We start from the raw sequence: 19,758 nt of genomic DNA, 5'->3' as shown, positions 1-19,758 counted from the left end.
AGTATTCGTTTTGTAGAATAGAAAAACGTGTCATTGAAATATCCCTTGGTTTGAGAGAGCGGACATATTGAAACAAGGAGACACCGTCTCCAGCCACTGCTCGAAATTCATCGGCTGGACGTTGACGCGTCTACTGCTATTGATGGCATCGTTGAGCGTCGCGCGCGAGAATTCATAGCGGCCGTTGACGGTCTGAAGGTTCCGTTGCAGATAGGCGACGCGGTCGTACTGGCCCATTTCCGTGTTGTAGGCGATGTGCCTCAGCAAGTCTTCGTAGCTGAGGATGTTGGACTCGAAAGGAACTGGGCCACAGTCAGTGAGAGGTCACACGAGAGTTTCCCGTATTGATCTGTTGCCGGGGACACACAGAGCGAGACTCACTATTTCGAGCAGCCGACATGGCGGCGACGACGTCTGCCAGGCTCTTCTTGTCGCCCCGCATTGTATATTCAGCCGGCCAGGTCGAGGGGCCGATCTCGATGGCGGCAACGATGAAGTTGACGAGGTCGACGACGCTCGTCAGGCAGATCTTGACGGAGCCGCCCCTGGCGTCCTTTGCCGTGTAGTCTGCGATGCAGGCGTTGATGTCGGCGACGTAGCTGCCGACGGTGCCGACGCCCTCGCCGGTGCCGATGCTGAAGCTGCCCAAGAGGCCAAAGGGGTGGAAGCGCTCCATGAAGATGCCGCAGGAAAAGGCCGTCCACTTCATCCGTGCCGGGCCGTCGGACCACTGCCGGAGCAGGGTCAGCGCCGCCGCGCTGCCCCGGTCCAGCGGGTCCGACCGCGCCGGCGGCCGCCGCGTCAGGCTGCCCTCAAACTCGGACGGCACAAAGTAGCGCACCCGTCCGTGGCCCGCCGCGTTGATGAGGTTCAGCTGCTCCTGCCCGGATATGGTCGAGATGACGAGGTCGATGCCGCGGAGCGCAAAGTCAAGCTTCTCCTTGTCGTAGTAGTCGACCACGTGAACCTGAATACCATACGGGACGAATTCGCTCCTATCCTTGGTATGGGGTCATGAAAATGTTAGTGTCGAGGTTTTTTTTAAATTCTTCTTCGTGCTACAAGACCGGGTTTCTTGTAACATACCGTCCCGGACAGCACAATGATGTTGTAGGCATGCTCGGCTTGCGACAGGCCCGTTGCGATGAGAAACCCGAGACCGTATCCTCCGGCAACTGCGATGCGAATCATGGCACATTGACTGCACTTGGTATCTCGCAGGATTTGGCGTCGAGGCTGCCCGGCATGCTTTCAACACTGACGCCAATACACAGCAAGCAGGAGCATCTGCAGTTTTGTAGACGGAATGGTGATTTGTGACAAGCTCTGAGAAGCTGGTAGTCCAATGAGAGCCTATGTATTTCGCAGCGGCAGCGTCGACGACGTCGAGAGCGTCACGTCACCAGGAGAAGGGTGGGTGGTATTGTATGTGCGAGAGCGGGTTGCGCAAGCCAGAATCGCACAACGATGCTTTCTGGTCCGGACGCACAAGCCAGGATACTTGCGTCCGGGGAACAGTGCCGCTTTGTGGTAGACTGTTGTTGTGTTGCTGGGTTCTTCCGAGTATGCAAAGCTGAATCCAAAAGATGGCTGTGTGGTCTGATGTGTCGATCTGACCTCGTGTCACGTTTGTGCCGCAACTGTCTGCCGGGGCTATAAGTCGTGCCTTCGTTATCAGGTCAAGGATGCCGGCGTCAATATATCTGATAGGCGACTCTGCTCTATTGCATCATTTCGTTAAGGGAACACTGCAATATTGAGGTGATCATGAGCAAATATGTCCTAATGGTCGTCAGATGCGGAGGAAACCGGGGTCGCGAGGTGTGTTAAGGAAGGAGAAGAAATCTACTCTGGACAGAGCCGGGAGCAAGAAATGCTTGGCCGAGGAAACAAGGAGGGAAGGGGGCATCCGGCCATGCAACCGGCGGCCCAGGTACAGAATCGTTACTCCGTGGCCTGTCAAGAAAATATTAATAAGAAAAATATATTAATTTTCTATAAAAGACTCCTTACTCCCGGTCCGCCGTTCCAGGTTCAACTTTTCAACTTGGCCTTCAGACCGGGGCGTTCCATCGGCCCCGGTGCGCCCGCCCCTCTTCTTAGTAGGCGAGCCCGGTGTGGATGGGAGGGGGGGGGGGAGCATGATGGCTGAGAGGTACAGAGAAAACGAGGGGAAACATTAATCAACGAGGAGAGTTTGATTGAGAACAAGGTTAGCTTGCGGCCCATTTCCACAGTGCAACCTCGAACCTCGAGGTGGCTCAAAAAGGCGTCCCCTCGCAGCCTCGGAGGCTTGGGTACCAGAAGTATGAGCATGACTCCGGACTACTGACCGCCTTGTGACGGCACTTCTCAGCATGATACGGACTGGCAGCTTCACTCGGGAGTAGACGGGCAAAACCAGGGCCCGAGTGACGGCGGGGCGGGCAGTTTGAACTATACAGATAGTAGTTATTAGGGGACCTTTTGTAACTCGTGCGTGTGCGTGAAGAAAAGTCAAAGCAAGGAGACACGCGCACAATGCTCGCTCCCGTTTCTGTTTTGGCCCTCACTAACTGATAGTTATTACTGTAGCAGCCGGGGGTCCTGATGAAATCCAAGCGTGGCGCTTCACCAGCACACCACCAGCGGACGCCGGATCCATGTCTTGAACAGGGGTAAATAATTAGTCCCATCGACTGAAATCTATAAAGGATTGCGGTGGCGTGGATGCTTTTGGCAAAGAGGGAGAGAGACTGAGACCAGGAAAAGAACAGAAAAGGGGGAGCTAAGCCGAGGAGAGAACATCGCGAGTTCCTAGTGCCCGTCTTGTCTCTTCAACTCCGATACTCCGATAACCCCCTCCATGTCCCTCTATTGCCATGCTCCGGTTGTGTTTATCTCAGAAATAATGACAAAAACGGTTGTCCCTTGCAAGCCACCATCCCCTGTACAGTCGCAGGGAGAGAGGAGGGGGGGAGGGGGGGCCTTTTTTTCAGGTTAGCTCTCCCGCATGTGCATGTGAAGAGGGGAATGCTCGTTTCTACAATATTCGTAAGAGGAAGGTCATTACTACGCACACACAGACAGAGGCCAAAGAAGCAAACGAGTCCACAGTAGCAATCTCCTCCGGCCGGGGGGAAGGTGTTGGACCCGGTTTGCGATGGCTATGCTCTGCTTTGCCCTTTTGCATCTGACATTGTGACGTTAATTACTCAGTCGCCAAAGACCCCTCCTCCCCATAGAATCCAGTGGTTGAATATCATGTCCAAATCGGGCAATTGTACCGGCCGGCTCCAAGGATGCAAGCTTGCTGCGGGTGCCGGCGGGACGAAAAGAGGAGGGAAAAAACCGCAAAAAGAAAAATGTAGAAAATTCGTGGGGGTACAGACTATGCGTTCTACGCTAGCAGGGCGGTAGTAGGAAAATCGTAAGAAAAAAAATATTGCATTAACTAACTTGCTTAACTGTACTGTTCCGTACATGCGGCTACACGACTTGCAGACAAGACAGACAGACATGGCGTGCCAAGTTTTGGTCGGTGCGCGTCCGTCCGTCATGCTCTCCATGATGATGCACATGGTGGTCCCGAGATTGGGCTTGCGAAACAATTCATATCATGCACTAGCCAACGCCCGGCCGGGGGGATGGCCGGGGGCTCTGCTTGGCTTGGGCCGCCCAAAACCCATCCGTCGCTTGCGTGGCCCCCTTGTCCCTCGACGACATCTCCAAGTGCAGTTGTCCCATGTGAGCGCCTCCAGAGAAAACGGTCGACGACATGGGTGGCGGAGAGGAAGGAGAAGTCGCTCATCTTGACCGCAGGTCCCTCCTACTCATCCGTTTCCCGCTCAGATGCCCAGCCCTGTCCCTTGAGAATCTTCCCTGAGCTTCTCCATTCTACTAACTATACTGGCAGCCATGCATTGAAAAAGTGTCAAGGGGAGGGGGCCCGTGGGCCAGCCGTTGACGCAGGTGCCCGTTATAACCCCTCCACAGGGAGACGGCCCGATCCTCGCCTTCTCGTTGTAGATGGCGTCGGCATTTGACCCCCTGTATCCCTGTCCTCTCCCTCTATCCTCCAGTTGTCTCAATATCAACCAAGTCGTTCTCGCGTGCGCGCAACGTCCACTGCACGCGACTCGCTCGTGGTGGGCAACTGCTTTCCTGGCCACTCACAGGCACGTCTCTCACCGATTTGCCCCTTGATGACTCCTCCCCTTGGCCTCGGTACATGCCGGCGGTAAGTTCTTCCCAGCATTGACAAACAACAGGCGACGACAGCTCCTTCATCAACGGCTTCTCGAAGCGCCAGGTACGCATCAAAGGAAAGGATCAGAGAAACAGCAGGCTGTGCGAGGAGCGGCCCAGCGGCAGCTTTTCCAACTGGTTACGGGGAACGCGGGATGGCGTTTGCCCCTTTGCCATGTTTCTCAAAACGACTTCTTCCCGAGCGCCGCTGCTCCTGGTCGTGTGTGCCTTGGGGGCGCACTCCAATCGTTAGAGTCCGGCTGCCGCATCTCGGCCGTGGCCTGTTTTTGGTTCTGCCATCTGCGTCGTTATTCTATTCGTATCCGGTTCCCGTGTAGGAACGGAACGAGGCTCCGGGCTGCACGACACTTTGCCTGACCTCAGCCTGACACCATCTTGACATACCACTTACGACCGATACGCCATCTGAGCCTATTATAGCTCGCTGATCACATAGACTCGGCTTTAATTGAATGATTTTTATGAAATCGATACTTGATTATTTTTAGGATCAATCGTCTCGATTCTTACGATCCCCCTGTTTCATAGTTTTAACCTCTTGTAGTTGTCATGTAGAGCAGTCACGCAGCCCAGGGAGCTTCATAGATGCATCCCTTCTCCCCAGGATTCAAATGTCTAGAGGAACAGTATGATAATTTCTAGTTATCCGAGAGCTTGCCAGCTTGGTCACTTTGTATTGACGCTGGGACCTCGTCCGTTGCACCCACTGTGACTATGGAGCAGTGGGCAAATCCGTGCAACAAGTTGCCAGATGCTAGTAATAGTGTCTCCATCAAGTGGAAATCGACAAGATGGCGATTTCTGATTGACCCGCACTCATTCGAGATTTTGATGATTTAAACAGCGCAATGGTAAAGGACATCGGTGCCCAGAGTCTCTCTCCTTTGATGCATTTGTTCAAAAGACCAAAGAAGGACAAGACGAGATAAGCCGCAAGCATTTTAATCGTATTTCTTTTCTAGATACATGTATCTTTGTATAAACCTACTGGTTCCGCTTTTTGCGCAAAGAGTTGTTCGTCGTATTGGCTGAACTCAATGTTATCCATCTCGAGATTCATCTTGACCATTGCAACAGCCAAAAAGCGACTTTGATTGCATAAAGCATCATAATCATCATGAAATTATATTTATACAGGGCTGCCAATTAGAGCTCCAATTAGGCTAATCCAACCCTATTTTCCCTCCGCTTGTTGATCCCAGCCACCATCTCAATTGCCGATTGCGGGGCCACCACAACAGAGATAGATGAAAGTCGCCCGTCCAACTAGTTAGTTAGAACATCAACAAGCTTTTTTCTTTTTTTTTTTGCCTCGACGTCGAGAAATTGGAAGAGATGGTTTCTGCACAGTTGACAAACGCCACGTTTCTGCCCTTTGTGTCGCTGGCAGCCCTCTTCTCGGCTGCCACGGCCGGGACATCGGTGACGACGGCGACCAGCGATGGCGCAAAGAGCTTGCCCGCCCAAGCTCAAGTCATTGACAGTGCGAAATTCGCCTCGATCCCCTCCATTGCCCCCCCAAGTGAATACAACGGCACGACTGTAAGCACTGCTTGATGTTGTTGGGTAATTGGCCGCCTGTTACTCATCGTTGTCGTGATAGGTTTGGGTGCCGCCTGGCACCACCCGACAGGAGCTCAAAGACCGCCCATTCCTCGTATTTGACTCTGAATTCCTCGAAATCATTGGTCACGATCCGAAGCTGGCCATTATCGCGGAAACGGAAACGGACCCGATATTTCATGAAGCTGTCGTCTGGTAAGAGTATGTCCTTGTTCGCCATCCAGAACCCTTGACTAACTCTCCATTAGGGTTCCCGCCACAGATGAGGTCTTTTTTGCGCAGAATGCCGGAAGCCCGGCGGCAGGGACTGGCCTCAACAAGTCGGCCATTGTTCAAAAGGTGTCGGTCAAGGAAGCGCTGCAGGTCGCTTCCGGCAACAAGACTGGCCATGTCACGGTCCAGACAGTCACCTCTGACCCTCCTGTAGTGAACCCCAACGGTACGTCGCCATCTTGAGCTCAACTAGGAAGAGTTTTAAAATACTAAGGCATCGATGCAGGTGGTACCAACTACAAAGGGAATATCCTCTTTGCGGGCGAGGGAATGGGCAACGAGACGGCATCTGCCCTCTACTCAGTCAATCCTCTACCGCCGTACAATGCCACAATTCTCATAAACAACTTCTACGGGCGGCAATTTAATTCTTTAAACGACATCGGAGTCAATCCCCGGAACTCGCACATTTACTTTACGGACCCCCTATATGGATACTTTCAGGCCTTCCGCCCGCCACCAGTTCTGCCTGTTCAGGTGTACCAGTTCAACCCGGAAACCAAGGCCATTACGGTAGCCGCCAGCGGATTCGACCAGGCGAATGGCAAGCGAACCTCTCAACATCGACTCTTCATTTACAGTTGTAGCTAACTTTGACATAGGTATCACTTTCTCCCCCGATGGCAAACTTGTCTACATAACCGACACGGGAGCGCACCACGGCTTCTTTGGCTACGACGCGGCTCGTCCTGCAACCATGTACGTAGCCTACCCTGGTCACTCGACACCTCTTCTTCAACATCTGCACAAGTCTGCTAACCGTCTTCATCACCGGACAGCTACCGCTTCCATGTCGCGCGCGACGGCTCATTTGAGAACAGAATCACCTTTGCCTTTGCCGACAGCGGAGTCCCCGACGGTACGTCTATCATACTATGAAACTGAGCCGCTGTTGATGGAATACAACTGACCGGTACCAGGCATTCACTGCGACAGCAAGGGCAACGTATATGCTGGATGTGGCGACGGGATCCATGTTTGGAACCCGTCGGGCAAGCTTCTGGGCAAGATCTTTACCGACGGCCCTGCGGCAAACTTTCAGTTTGTTGGAGACGGAAAGATGATTATCTGCGCCGAAACACGCCTTTACCTTGCATTGTTTGCAGCAAAGGCAGCACCGATTCAGTAGTGTCCGTATCAGTTGTTGGTGTAGTTCGATACAAACATCGCTATAAACCCCTGGTACAAAGGCGAAGTATTCACTTTGTATACAGTTTCTAAATATCCGTTGCGACAGTTGTTGTGAATTTTCTTGACCTTTAAAAATTTCACAAAATTCCAATCCGTGTTGCTCACCACGAGTCTTTCAATAGCCGTGATGACGTCATTAGTAAGCTCTACGGCCCAGCCAATGCAGGAGATCGGCACGTTTCCGCCAACTATCCAATTGACCCAAACAAGTTGAGAGACACCACGAAGGCAGCCCCAATCATCAGCGGTCTTTCCTTGGCATCTGCGTGGCGGACGGATGTAGATACTTGCACGACCTTGACACGCCAACACATGCGACCCCCCGGTCTAGCACGGTTCAAACGGCCTCGATCGCGCCCACCTCCAGCATTCCCGAACAAGTCTGCCATCGGCCAGTGGTGAACATTGTCCGAGGCATGTCCGCCCCTGCACGCCTGTTGTTCCCCGGCGCGTCTGTATATGCGCGGCATCTGTGCCGGTCACCCCGCCGGCTATGGCAGCCCCGACGACGCAGTCCGGTCCAGCCCAGCCGCAGCTACAACACCGGCGCGCCGGGATCCGACAGCGACGCGCAGCACCCCGGAGGAAGCAGCATCCTCGAGCGGGCCGTGCGCATCTCCCTGGCGCCGCTCAACGGGCACGTGGAGCTGCAGTGCACGCAGTGCGACGCCGACGGCGGCGCCACGACGACGACGCTCAGCAAGGCCGACATGGCGCGCGCGTACGGCCTCGCCGCGCGCGACCTGCAGGCCATTGACCTGCCGTCGCAGGGGTTCCCGCACATCCTGGTGCGGGCCTCGACGATCCTCGTGCACATGTTTGACCTGCGGCTGCTGATCCAGGCGGAGCGGCTGCTGCTGCTGCACGTCGACGGGCTGGCCGACACGACCATTTCGCGCGTCTTTACGTACGACCTGCAGAACAAGCTGCGGAGCGGCGGCGGCGGCGGCGGCGGCGCCCACCACAAGACGAGCGCGTCGTTTGAGCTGCGCGCGCTCGAGGCCGCGCTCGCCGCCGTCGCCGCCGGTCTCGAGGCCGCGTACCTCGCCGCGCGCGCCGACGTGCGCGCCGCGCTGCAGCATCTCGACGCGCAAATGGCCGGCGATGAGGAGACGACGGCATCGGCGCACACGGGCCTGCGCACGCTGCTCGACGTCGCGCGCCGGCTGGCGGATATCGAGCAGCGCGCGCGGCTGGCGCGCGGCGCGCTCGAGACGCTGCTGCGCGAGGACCGCGACATGGCGGACCTGTACCTGTCGGATGCGGTGCGCGGGGCGCGCCGCGCCGCGGATGACCACGACGAGGCCGAGTACCTCCTCGAGGCCTACTTTCGCGCGCACGACGCCGTGGTCAGCGAGGCCGCCGCGCTCATGGCCGACGTCCACCGTACGGCGGACACGGTCCGGTCGGTCCTTGCTAGTCGCCGCAACCAAATCATGCTGCTCGAGACAAAGGTGGAAATCGCCATGCTGGGCATGGCGGCGGCGACGTTGGTCGCCGGGTGGTACGGCATGAATACGGTCAACTTTGTCGAGGAGAGCCTGTCGGCGTTTGTTGTCGTTGTTACGGGCTCCGTGTTCGGCGGTGGTGTCATCTCGATGGTTCTGCTGCGGAGGCTGCGGAATATTAGGCGTAAGAAAATTTAGATTTACACCGACAATGTAGCAAGCTTCATCGACTCTCTGCTTCGGAAAGGCTGCACAACACCGCATATTGCTGGCATTTCGGTGAACAAGGTTATTGTAGTTCCATGACGCAAGTTGATGCAATTGATATACAGTCTCGAATGTCCTACTTCGCCTGAATATAGCCTGCGGCCTTTCACGCGTTTCCCCCTGCCATAATAACACCCTGCTTCGGGTAGTGTCCCTCTACTTGTCCTCCATGTCATACTCTTTGCAATTCAAATGTTGCTCCGGCAGTCTGATGGCGTGGTCCAACGCTGTAGGTAGCCCCCTGTGTCTGCCTCGCAGCATAACCAGACAAAGAATGAGTTTGCTACCTGTGTACCACGTCCCAGAAAAGCTATAGGCGCCACTCGGCGTTCCCACGGAAATACCGACCGTTCCATATGCCGAGGCTACTTCAAAGATGATGTTGAAAACCGAATGATTGATGGGATCCGCGTTGAATTGACTACTTTCAATTATGACAATCACAAGCACAGCTAGAACGAGCCACCATATATCCTGAGCTAGTTGCCCGTGAATTTGCTGGTGAATGAAGCTCATGTGGCTGTCATATGTGGGAGGTGGAGGAGTTCCATGTAGCGATAGTAATCGTGCATGATGGCTTGGTCGCTTTTCTCGAGGCCAATTACTCAGCTGTTCAGAGTACAGAAGTGGAGGCGATACCCCAGTTGTGGTTGTGACTGGGTGGCCCGGCTTTCCACGCCAGGTAGCTCTTTCGGCTGGTGTAGCGAATGTAAGATGAACTCGGTGCCTGGTGGTCAGACTGCGTTTCTCAATGGGATACGAAACGGCTCTGCTGAGTTTGGGCAGGTGGGAGTGTGCCGCATCGCGTAGCTCAATACCAGGCCCGTCTCGCTGCGAGTATGTATATACACTCGACTGGCGTATGGTCATCACAACTGGGTATACCGAAATGTACATCATGATGACGTATAGAAACTGTACTCCAATGGCGATTTGTGCAATCGGCACGACATAGAACCCACCGGATCGAACAGCCAAAGCCTGAAAGAGTCCGACAAGAACGCGAGGGCCGACGGGAATGCTGTCGACGACCGGATTGTTCAAGTTGAGCAGCTCAAAGAGCACCCAGTCAATCGAGTTGAGGCACACGAGCATAAAGAAAAGCCACCAGGTGAGGCGCGACGGAAACAAGTTGGTGTAGATGCGTCGGGGGTCCTTGAGCAAAAGCTGAACGGCGAGCTTAGTGCTCTGAAACGAGTCAGCTTCCGTCGTCAGATCCAACAGCTTGTGGGCAGACCAGAGGATGAGACGCAGGAAGATGGGATAGGCCGTATTTCCGGCGAGAATCATCAGCCCCATGGTGATGAGGACAAAGTGGGCCTCCTGAAAGGGCACCATGTTGGCATCGAGGAGGGACATGCCGGAATTGTTAAAGGCCGAAACCCCGTTGAAGACGCCTAGCCACCATGGGTTGATGCCATTGGCAAGCGCAGTGTCGGGCATGTGATTGTGCACCCATGCTCCTAAGCCGATGCAACCCAGCAGTTGCCAGAGGACAAAGTATACAGGCACGATAATGGAGAGGAGCTCGAGAGCACGGTACTCGCAGCCGCAGATACGCTGGCTCTTTCCATCGGCGAGCCCATCCTCTTCGTTCCTCGGGCTGGATGGCTTCTGAGGCAAGGTGTAGTAGGGGCGCCCGCGCGTCCGAGCAAGTGCCATGTCCAGGTCTTTCTCAGCAGCGGCAGAGCAAACCCGGGGAGACGCAGAATGTGACGATGCGCTTCCGGGACCTGATCCACTACTCGGGTCCTTGACACCTTGCGCATGCGCTGTACGGATAGTCTGCCGAGCAGGGGAACATGCCCACGTGGGCCACGCCGTGTGCACGAAGCGGCGATAAAAGACAGCCCTGCGCGCGAATACGGTCCAGATGGACACCCAGATGGTGCCGCCCAGCATGATGAGCAGAAAGAGAATCGTCTGCTGCCAGGTCGTCATGGTGCTGAGATTGACCGTGTTGAGGCCGGCCTCGGTCATGGCCGAGACGACGACAAAGAGGCTGTCGACGTAGGATATCCGGCCCCGCGGGCTCGACGAGGCCCAAAACACGACGGAGCTGAGCAGGCAGACAACGACAAAGTAGCAGTAGTGAATCGTGAGAAAGTTGAGCCGGTGGCTGCTCATCGAGCGGAGCGATACTAGCGTCCCCATTGAATCGCCAAAGCCACCAAGCCTCTCTCCCGTAAGGTGAAGGGGGTCGCGAAGGAGAGGAAAAGAGCCAGGTTTGCGGCAACTAATAGCGGGTTCCAGGGGCAAGTCTGTCTGCAGCAAGAGGGTAGGGTTGCGGACTTTGCCGCGTCCCATGTGATTTTAGCGTCTACTATCCGTACCTGAGACGGAAAGTATTTGTGGGAATGTGTCGGGTAACTACCTAACTAGGCGAGCTTATCTTCCTAAAAGTGATAGTCGATGCGTGGCAGGAGCCATCGATAGCTTCCGATGTAGAGATATCACCTAGGCTCACTCTCGCTCTAGTGTTTAGCATACAAAGCCTCGGGCGTCCGACCCAGGCTTGTACTCGCATTTGTATTCATGCCAACAGAGTCGCATACTGAACATTTGGTTACCAGGTATGCATTATAAATCTTCGACGGCCTGGAAGAAAAGGCACGTCGTGTTCACTTATACCTGCAGCGCTGCGTCATCACGCGCCGCGCCGCTGCCCTTCTTCCACGAATCTGTGTGGTCGCCTCGCGACTTGGCAACGCTCTCCTCTCCAACTGCACCCCAGCCGCCACCGCCCGGCGTATTAATAATGATGCGATCACCGGCCGCCATGGCCGCCGAATTCTTGGCGCCAATGTTGATGTAGCGCTCTTCGTACTCAGCGCCCCGTGCTTCCTTGTCCTTGCCCTCCGTGGCCGCGCTCTGCACCGACTGCAGCGAGCGTTGCCAGTCGGCCCTTTCCACGCGGCGCACCCACAGGTTCAGCCCGCACTGGCCGTCCTCGCCGCCCTTGAGACCGTACGGCCGGTATACGCGGCGCTCGCTGAGAATGGACACTTGCAGCGGGATCCGAAACTCAATGTCGCGGACCACGCCGTCGCCGCCCTTGTGCTGCCCCTGGCCGCCGGACCCGGCGCGGATAGAAAACTCGCGCAGAAGCACGGGATACCGGCGCTCGAAAATCTCGGAATCTGTGATGCGTGTGTTGGTCATGTGCACGTGCACGCCGCTGGTGCCAACCCAGTCCGGACCGGCGCCGCTGCCGCCCGCAATGGTCTCGTAGTAGCCAAAGCCGCGCACGGCGCTTTGGCCGGTCACGTTGCCACCGAAGCCAAAGGTCAGGTTGTTGCAGCAGCCCTGCGAGGCGGCACAGGCCTCGAACGCTTTGAGGACGACGTCGGTGATGCGCTGGCTAGTAAGCACGTTGCCGCCGACGACGGCAGCGCCGGGCGAGGGTGAGAGGAGTGACTTGGGTGGGATCTTGACATGGATGGGACGCAGGCAGCCCTGGTTCAGAGGAATGTCCTGCGACACTAGGCAGCGCAGGCAGTAGATGATTGCACTGTAGGTAATGGCCTCGGGAGCGTTGACGTTTCCGTAGACTTGAGGGCCAGTGCCAGTAAAGTCAAACTCGGCTTCGCCCAGTTCAGGGTCAATCTTGACTTTGAGCTGGATTGGCGAACCGTCATCCATGAAATCGAGCGCCGAGAGATCACGACCTTCGAATCGCTTATACACATCTTGTAGAAGATTACGCACACACATCTCGGCATTCTTTTGGATGTTGACCATGTAGAACTGAACAGTCTCCTCGCCGTATTCCTCAATAAGAGTCTCAATGAGAGAGATGCCCTTTTTGTTGGCAGAGACCTGGGCGCGCATGTCGCTAATATTGTCGGCGAGACAGCGAGTACCACTGCACCCGGGGTACTGCGCCGGAGCCTCGTAGAGTATCTCTGTGATGCGCTTCTCGTCAAATTTGCCCTTGCTGACAATCTTTTCGCTCTTGAAAACGGCGCCCTCCTGGAAGAGCTCGCGCGAGTTGGGAGGCATGCTGCCAGCGGTGATGCCGCCGATATCAGCGTGGTGGGCACGCGATGCAGCATAGAAGAGGATGCGTGTCCCGCTCGAATCAAAAGCAGGCATGATGAGCGTGATATCCGGCAAATGTGTACCTCCATACGATGGGTCGTTGGAGGCAATGACGTCGCCCGTCTCTAACCGGCCCTTCCAGATCTCGGCCTGGCGGCGGACACAAGTTGACATGGACCCCAAGTGCACGGGCAGATGAGGAGCGTTGGCTACCAAGCCACCTTCAGCGTCAAAGATGGCACAGGAAAAATCCAGTCTCTCCTTGACATTCGTACTGACACTTGTCTTCTGAAGAGCACGACCCATTTGCTCCGCAATCGCCATGAAGCGATGCCCAAAGATGCTCAGCAGAATGGGGTCAACTTCGCGCTCATTCGAAGTCTGGTTTTCATCTTTGGCACCTTCTTTCTGCAGGTCGAGGATGACATGGGTGTCAGTTATTAGTGCCTTTGCTCTGGGCGTAACCACAATAGTCTGAGTGCCATCAGCAAGCATAGCAGGGCCGGGGATGACATCGCCAACGGCCAGGTTCTCAAGCTTGTAGATGGGCGTCTCCGCACGTCCACCCTCAAAGTATACCTGTTGTGTACTGTGACGTTTTGACGCCGTGACATCTTGGCGCTCGATCGTCTTGAGTTGCTCATCGACAGTCTTCTCGTTGTTGCGGAAGCTTCTGCCAATGCCACGAACGCGCACATCATCCACAATGATGTCTCGTTCGTCAAGAGTGAATCCAAATTCGTAATGGTGTTGCTTGACAAAAGCTTGGCCAAACTGCCAGTCTTTTCCGCCAAAGAACTCCTTCGCCTCTGCCTCGGTGGGCTTCACAATCATGAGAGCAGACTCCGTCCCACGGTAGCGCATATTCAGGTACTCTTCAAACACAATCTCGCTGGCCTCGAAGCCCTGTCCCTTGAGAGTGGTGCGAGACTTTTCCTTGAGCTTCTCCATCTTGTTCCGTAAATCCGTGACGACATGGCCGCCGTCGGCCCAGACCGAAGACTCTGGTTCTTGTCTTTCATCAACAACGTCGGCAAGAGCCATGCCGTAAGCAGATAGAACAGAGGAGTATCTGTGAACGAGGATTTGACTGATTCCCAGGGACTCGGCAATGGCAACAGCATGCTGGCCACCAGCACCACCAAATGTGGCGAGTCGGTGCTTGGACGAATCGTGGCCCTTGGCTTCCGTGATGGATCTGATGGGACGGGTCATGGCCTCGTTGGCAACGGTTAAGAATCCATACGCCACCTCGTCAGTAGTCAGATTCTTGCCAGTGTCACGATTCACTTGGTCAGCGAGCTTCTGTAGAACCTTGCGACTGGCTTCGACATCCAAGCCCTCGTCTTCGTTTTTGCCAAAGATCTTGGGGAAGAATTCAGGAAGAAGTCGACCGAGATACAGATTGGCATCCGTCACAGTAGCCGGGCCGCCCTTTCGGTAGCAAGCAGGGCCGGGGTGGGCACCTGCTGATTCGGGGCCGACAACGAAGAGACCGTTGCGAAAAAACAACCGCGAGCCACCACCGGCGGCAACGGTATTGATGTCCAGCTGAGGCGATTGAATAGTGACGCCTGCCGTTGTTGTCTCAAAGACGTGCTCATATCGGCCCTCGCCATAACGAGATACGTCAGTACTCGTACCACCCATATCAAACCCAATGACGGGAGTTTTAGTGTTCTCGTCGTATGAAGTGATGGCATAGCCAACGACGCCACCGGCCGGGCCAGACAAGATAGCTTTGAGGCCGGTAAACTTTTCAACATCTACCAACCCACCGTCACTTTGCATAAATTCACAGCGAGCACCTCTAGGGCCGTCGGTCTCCTGGACACTGCGAGTGCCAAGACCGCCAGCGAAGCCAGACTGAAATCCGTCAATGTACTTTTTGATGGTGGGGGTGAGGTATGCATCCGCACAGACAGATGTGGCGCGGGGTACAAGCTTGATCATAGGCATCAGCTCGTGACTGAGTGAGATGTGAGTGAAGCCGACTTGCTCGGCAAGCTTGCCAATGGCAGCCTCGTGGTCGGGGAATGTGTAGCCGTGCATCAGGCATACAGCAATGCTTCGGATACCTTGGTCGTAAATTTGTTTCAACTGTGTCTTGATTTCTTCATTCTTGGGTCGGCGCATCACCCGCACTGTCTCGCCCGACAGGCCACGAACGAGTTCCTTTTCTCGGGCAGCGTCAGTTCCCGCGGCCGTGTCGGGTTCCGTTGTGGTTCGTTCTGGGTCCTCGGCATAGTCTTCCAGCGTGACGCGCTCATCCACCTCGACGACCTGCTCATACAAGACGTCTGGCTTCCGGATGGCCAGGTCAAAGATTTTGGGGCGGGACTGATTCCCGATGATGAGGCAGTCCTTGAACCCTTTTGTGACAATCAAGGCGATGCGTTCGCCTTTGCGCTCCAGCAGGGCATTGGTGGCGACGGTTGTTCCCATTCGGATGGAGTCAATCTGCGATGTCTCCAGCGGCTCTCCACGAGGTATATCACGGCCGGTAAAGTGGCTCATGATGCGACGAATGCCTTCCAGAGGGGCATCCTTGTAGTTTGCGGGGTCCTCGGAGAGGAGCTTGATGATGATTTCCTCGCCATTGTGCTCGCCGACGCAGTCGGTAAAAGTGCCGCCGCGGTCTATGGCTATGCGGATTCCGCGCGATGGAGATGCCTTTGCCATGTTGAATTCCCCGGGGATTCTCAGGGCGTGAGTTGTGGCAAGGAGAGATGAAGATGGGGGAGGGGCAAAGCAAGATAGATAGGTGACTAGATACAGCCCCGCCAAAGACGCAATTCTGGAACCTCTGTTAGCTACTTGCACCAGGCCAGCCAAATTGAGCTATATAGAATAAAAACACAAAAGAAAATACAAACAAGAATAAAATGAAGAAGAATAGAATCAAAAGAAGAGAGTCTCGTCCCAAACTGCTTTAGGCTGCTTTCTCGATGACAAAAGCCCATCGTTTGCATACCTAGGTAGGTAGGTAGGGATGTATGGGCCAGCTACCGGGTAGGGCCTGGAATTGCTAGTGCTCAACGGTGGCTAGAAAATGTCAGGCTATGACTTGATAATTTGTCTGAGACGAATGAGGCGGCAAATATACAGAGAAAATCCGTCATCTCTGTATACAAAAGAGTTTGGAGTTGACAGGTTCATCATGCGGTTCAGAATTCAGCGCCCTGCCAACTCACTTCCCTTTCCCTATACAATCATAAATACTTGATCAAATACCACAAAGATTTTCTATTCTATAGTTTTTCTAACATATCTCTCTCTCTCGAATCTATGAATCCTTTCTTCTATGTTTCTATGTTTCTATGTTTCTATGTCTCGGTTATGCTATGCTGTCAATTCCAACACATGTCCTGCTCCATGTCAGCTCCTCTCACGCCCTAGGCACGGCATTTGCACCTTGTACCTCACTGCTTGGCGGTCCGGATGATGTCCTCGGCAATCTTTTCTGCCAACGCGTAAATGGTTGCCATGGGATGTCCTGGGGGCAGGATGGGGAAGGCGCTCGCATCGACAACGCGCAGGCCCTGAACGCCATATACACGTGCCAAGTTGTCAATGACGGCCATGGAATCGTCCTTCTTGCCCATCTTGCATGTGCAAGACGGGTGCCATACAGTCATCAGCGAATCGCGGATATTATCCAGAAGCTCCTCGTCCGTCTTGACTTTGTCGCCTGGATAATACTCGGGGCCGTCCGAGATGGATTGCAAGTCTGCTGTGGCCCACACTTGTCGCATGCGCTTCATGAGAGCCACCGCAACCTCTTGATCGCCCTTGTCGGTCAACCAGTTGGGGTTGATGACAGGCTGATCACGGACAGACGTGGATGAAATGGTGATGTTGCCCCTCGACAACGGTGCGACGAGGGCGCCCAGAAGCGTGGCGTATTGGCGCGAGTCGGATGGCTGTGCGAGCAAGGACCCGAACGTTCCGATGTTGCCATTACCGCCGAGATATTCAACCTCGGGCCAGTCGTCGGAATACCAACCGAGTTTCTGCTTGGTATTGTCGGAGAATCCAGTTCGCAGCTGCTCGGGCAGCTTCTCCCACCCGACCATCTCAATGCCGTTGGAGCTCAGGATACCGGAATGGCTCAACAGATACTTGCCGACCGCCGCTACCAGATCGATAGGGTTTCGCAAAATAGAGTTGATGGTCTTGAACTTGACAGCATGAGATGGCCCAAAGAAGATGTGATCCCACATGTTCTGGCCAACACCAGGCAACGGCGCAACAATGGGGATTCCAAACTGGTTGAGGGTATCTGTGGGCCCGATACCTGAAAGCATAAGAAGTTGCGGTGAGCTGTAAGCTCCGGAGCTGACAACAATCTCTCTCTTCGCCTTGATGGTATACTCGGAACCGACTGCTGAGAGCACCTTGACACTTGTTGCCTTCTTGTTGCTATCAAAGTTGATCTTTGACGCTTGCGTGTTCGTGAACACTTTGAGATTACTCAATTTCTTCTTGTTTGCAGCGTAGATGTATTCAGCAGATGAGCTGCGGGTTCCGTCAGACTGTCGCGTGGTCGTTTCAGTGTAGTGGTATCCCAGCAATGCACCGCGGTCATATCCATCGGTTTGTTTTAGCCCGACAGCTTGTAGGCCTTTCTGCAGCGATTTCGACCAGTCGGATACGAAGTTGGTGAAGCCGACTTGAACGGGACCGCCTTGTCCTGGAGCAGCAAAGTCGGATGCGGCAGATTGGGACCAGGTGCCGGCAGGGCGTTGAGAGGCGCTCCCGGGGGTAAACGTCACGGATTTCTTGTAATAAGCTTCGAAACTGCTGAGCCTAAAAGTTATCTTGTTAGCTGAGGCCACAATAGCGCCGTTGATGGGCAACTTGTCTTGACCTACTTGTAGCTGTCGTCTCCCACGGCGTCGGCCCATTGGTCATACATGCCCTTGGGGCCTCTGTGGTGAATCATAAAGTTCCAAGCGGATGAGCCACCAACGCATTTCCCTTGAGCCACATGAAACTTGCGGTTGTTGGCGCCTTGCTGGGGCGTCGTCTGGAACTTCCAGTCGGCCGGGGACAGAGCCTCGGAAGTGTCCGAACCAACGAACAGGACATCAAGGCCCGGGATGGTGGAGAACCCTGGCTTGGAGAATTCGAAAAAGGTTCCGGCTTCGATAATTGCGACGCTGAAGCCGGCTTCTGCTAAGCGATATCCGACGGCGTTGCCGCCAGTGCCGCCACCCACGACCACGAAATCGAATTCTTGGTCACGACCGAGGAGTCCTTGGATAGTGCCGTACGTTGCGGGAATAAATCCATCGCCGCCAAGCAAAGAGGCTATCGCCGTCACATAGGGAGCGAACTGGCGTGAAAGCAGATTGTACGGATGTGCTTCGCATAGCAAGCCAAGCGAAAGACAAGAATAAAGGTGCAAGTTGGTCCAGCGCATGTTGGCTAAATTTGACTGCGGGATAAATTTGGGTAGAGAATAGTGAGCCGAGGGCCTGGACAAGAAGAATGACAGAAACAGTTGTTATCTGTTGGGACGACTTACACCTTTATACGCATATGTCTTATAAATTATATAAGCAGGCTAATATAGATATTAAATAACTAGTCATAACTAAGAGCAATTTTATATAGTAGAGTTAAAGAATAATATATATTAGAACTTATAGCTATTTTTACCTTATTCTTTCTTAACTAAAAAGAGAAATTCCTCCCTTTTTATACCTATTTTCTAACCTAGCTAATTAGCCTAATTATACTCCTTTAGTATATCTTTTTATTATCTAGTTTTATTAATAATTAAGATTAGTTTCTTTAAACCTAATTTCTTTATTTATATACTATTATCCTTTTTTAGCTTTTTATTATAAATAGGTCTTTAGTTAATTATATATATTATAATCTTTATTTAAATTATAATATATTTTTTAAGTAGATTCTTTTTTCTTTTATTTATATTACTTTAAAGAAGTATTTTAGAATTTAATTAAGAATAGTATTCTTTAATAAATTAATCCTTTATAACTATTTTTATTAAATTAAAGAATATTTAAGTCTTTTATATATATAGTTTTTTCTAATCTTATTATAATTACTTTATTCTCTTTTTTTTTCTATATTTATTAACTTACTTATATTATTTTTTTAATTATTTAAAAGTAAAATAATAATAGTTTTAATAATATACTATTTTCTAGTAATATAATCTTATTATAATATATAAAGTAAGGTATTTTTAATAATTATATAAGAGTATTTAAACTACTTTTAATCCTTTAAAAGGCTAGTTTCTTTTTCTTTATTTATTATTTTTAATATACTTTATTTTTATTCTTCTTTTACTTATAAGGAAACCTTTAATCTTAATAATATTATTAACTTTAAATATACTATCTTTACTTTAAAGTATTTATAAGGTATTAATAACTTAAATTTAATAAAATAGTCTTAGCTTTTAACTCTTATAAAGATTTAAAAGGTAAATAGTATATTTATTATATTTAATTTTAAGAATATATATTATTCTTTTTAATTATTTTATCTTTTATTAACTTTTAATCTTAATAATATAAACTTAAATAATATTATTATATTATTCCCTACCTTTTTAAGCTTAAATAATATTAATAACTATTTCCTTACCTTTAGTTTAATTAAAAAGAATACTTAAATATCCCTAAAAACCTAAAAAAAGTTTATAACTATAACTTAAACTATTATATATACTTTTAATAGTCTTTAT

General features: G+C 52.4%; 6 protein-coding genes across 6 annotated transcripts; 1 reads left to right on the top strand and 5 right to left on the bottom strand.

Moving 5' to 3' along the window:
* Positions 1–30: 30 nt before the first annotated feature.
* CCM_07168 (isoflavone reductase family protein) lies at positions 31–1,191 on the bottom strand (the record flags this gene model as incomplete). Its single annotated transcript, XM_006672306.1, has 3 exons — positions 31–302; positions 382–1,000; positions 1,087–1,191. The coding sequence occupies 3 exons, from the start codon at positions 1,189–1,191 to the stop codon at positions 31–33; spliced, it is 996 nt and encodes a 331-aa protein (XP_006672369.1).
* A 162-nt stretch (positions 1,192–1,353) lies between these two features.
* CCM_07167 (uncharacterized protein) lies at positions 1,354–2,316 on the bottom strand (the record flags this gene model as incomplete). The annotated part of the gene is made up of 3 exons (XM_006672305.1): positions 1,354–1,535; positions 2,014–2,148; positions 2,223–2,316. The coding sequence occupies 3 exons, from the start codon at positions 2,314–2,316 to the stop codon at positions 1,354–1,356; spliced, it is 411 nt and encodes a 136-aa protein (XP_006672368.1).
* A 3,267-nt stretch (positions 2,317–5,583) lies between these two features.
* CCM_07166 (Six-bladed beta-propeller, TolB-like protein) lies at positions 5,584–8,921 on the top strand (the record flags this gene model as incomplete). Its single annotated transcript, XM_006672304.1, has 8 exons — positions 5,584–5,790; positions 5,852–6,006; positions 6,060–6,250; positions 6,311–6,664; positions 6,687–6,783; positions 6,864–6,943; positions 7,005–7,209; positions 7,790–8,921. The coding sequence occupies 8 exons, from the start codon at positions 5,584–5,586 to the stop codon at positions 8,919–8,921; spliced, it is 2,421 nt and encodes an 806-aa protein (XP_006672367.1).
* A 225-nt stretch (positions 8,922–9,146) lies between these two features.
* Positions 9,147–11,297, bottom strand: CCM_07165 (cation transporter, putative; the record flags this gene model as incomplete). The annotated part of the gene is made up of 1 exon (XM_006672303.1): positions 9,147–11,297. The coding sequence occupies one exon, from the start codon at positions 11,295–11,297 to the stop codon at positions 9,147–9,149; it is 2,151 nt and encodes a 716-aa protein (XP_006672366.1).
* Positions 11,298–11,615: 318 nt separating this feature from the next.
* On the bottom strand, positions 11,616–15,713 carry CCM_07164 (5-oxoprolinase; the record flags this gene model as incomplete). The annotated part of the gene is made up of 1 exon (XM_006672302.1): positions 11,616–15,713. One exon carries the CDS (start codon positions 15,711–15,713, stop codon positions 11,616–11,618), a length of 4,098 nt encoding a protein of 1,365 aa, XP_006672365.1.
* Positions 15,714–16,453: 740 nt separating this feature from the next.
* Positions 16,454–18,456, bottom strand: CCM_07163 (choline dehydrogenase; the record flags this gene model as incomplete). Its single annotated transcript, XM_006672301.1, has 2 exons — positions 16,454–17,840; positions 17,906–18,456. 2 exons carry the CDS (start codon positions 18,454–18,456, stop codon positions 16,454–16,456), a joined length of 1,938 nt encoding a protein of 645 aa, XP_006672364.1.
* Between the last annotated feature and the right edge of the window lie 1,302 nt (positions 18,457–19,758).

The sequence above is a fragment of the Cordyceps militaris genome (assembly GCF_000225605.1).
Source record: "Cordyceps militaris CM01 unplaced genomic scaffold CCM_S00005, whole genome shotgun sequence".
Taxonomy (NCBI): domain Eukaryota; kingdom Fungi; phylum Ascomycota; class Sordariomycetes; order Hypocreales; family Cordycipitaceae; genus Cordyceps; species Cordyceps militaris.
This window is presented reverse-complemented; position numbering and strand designations above follow the sequence as displayed.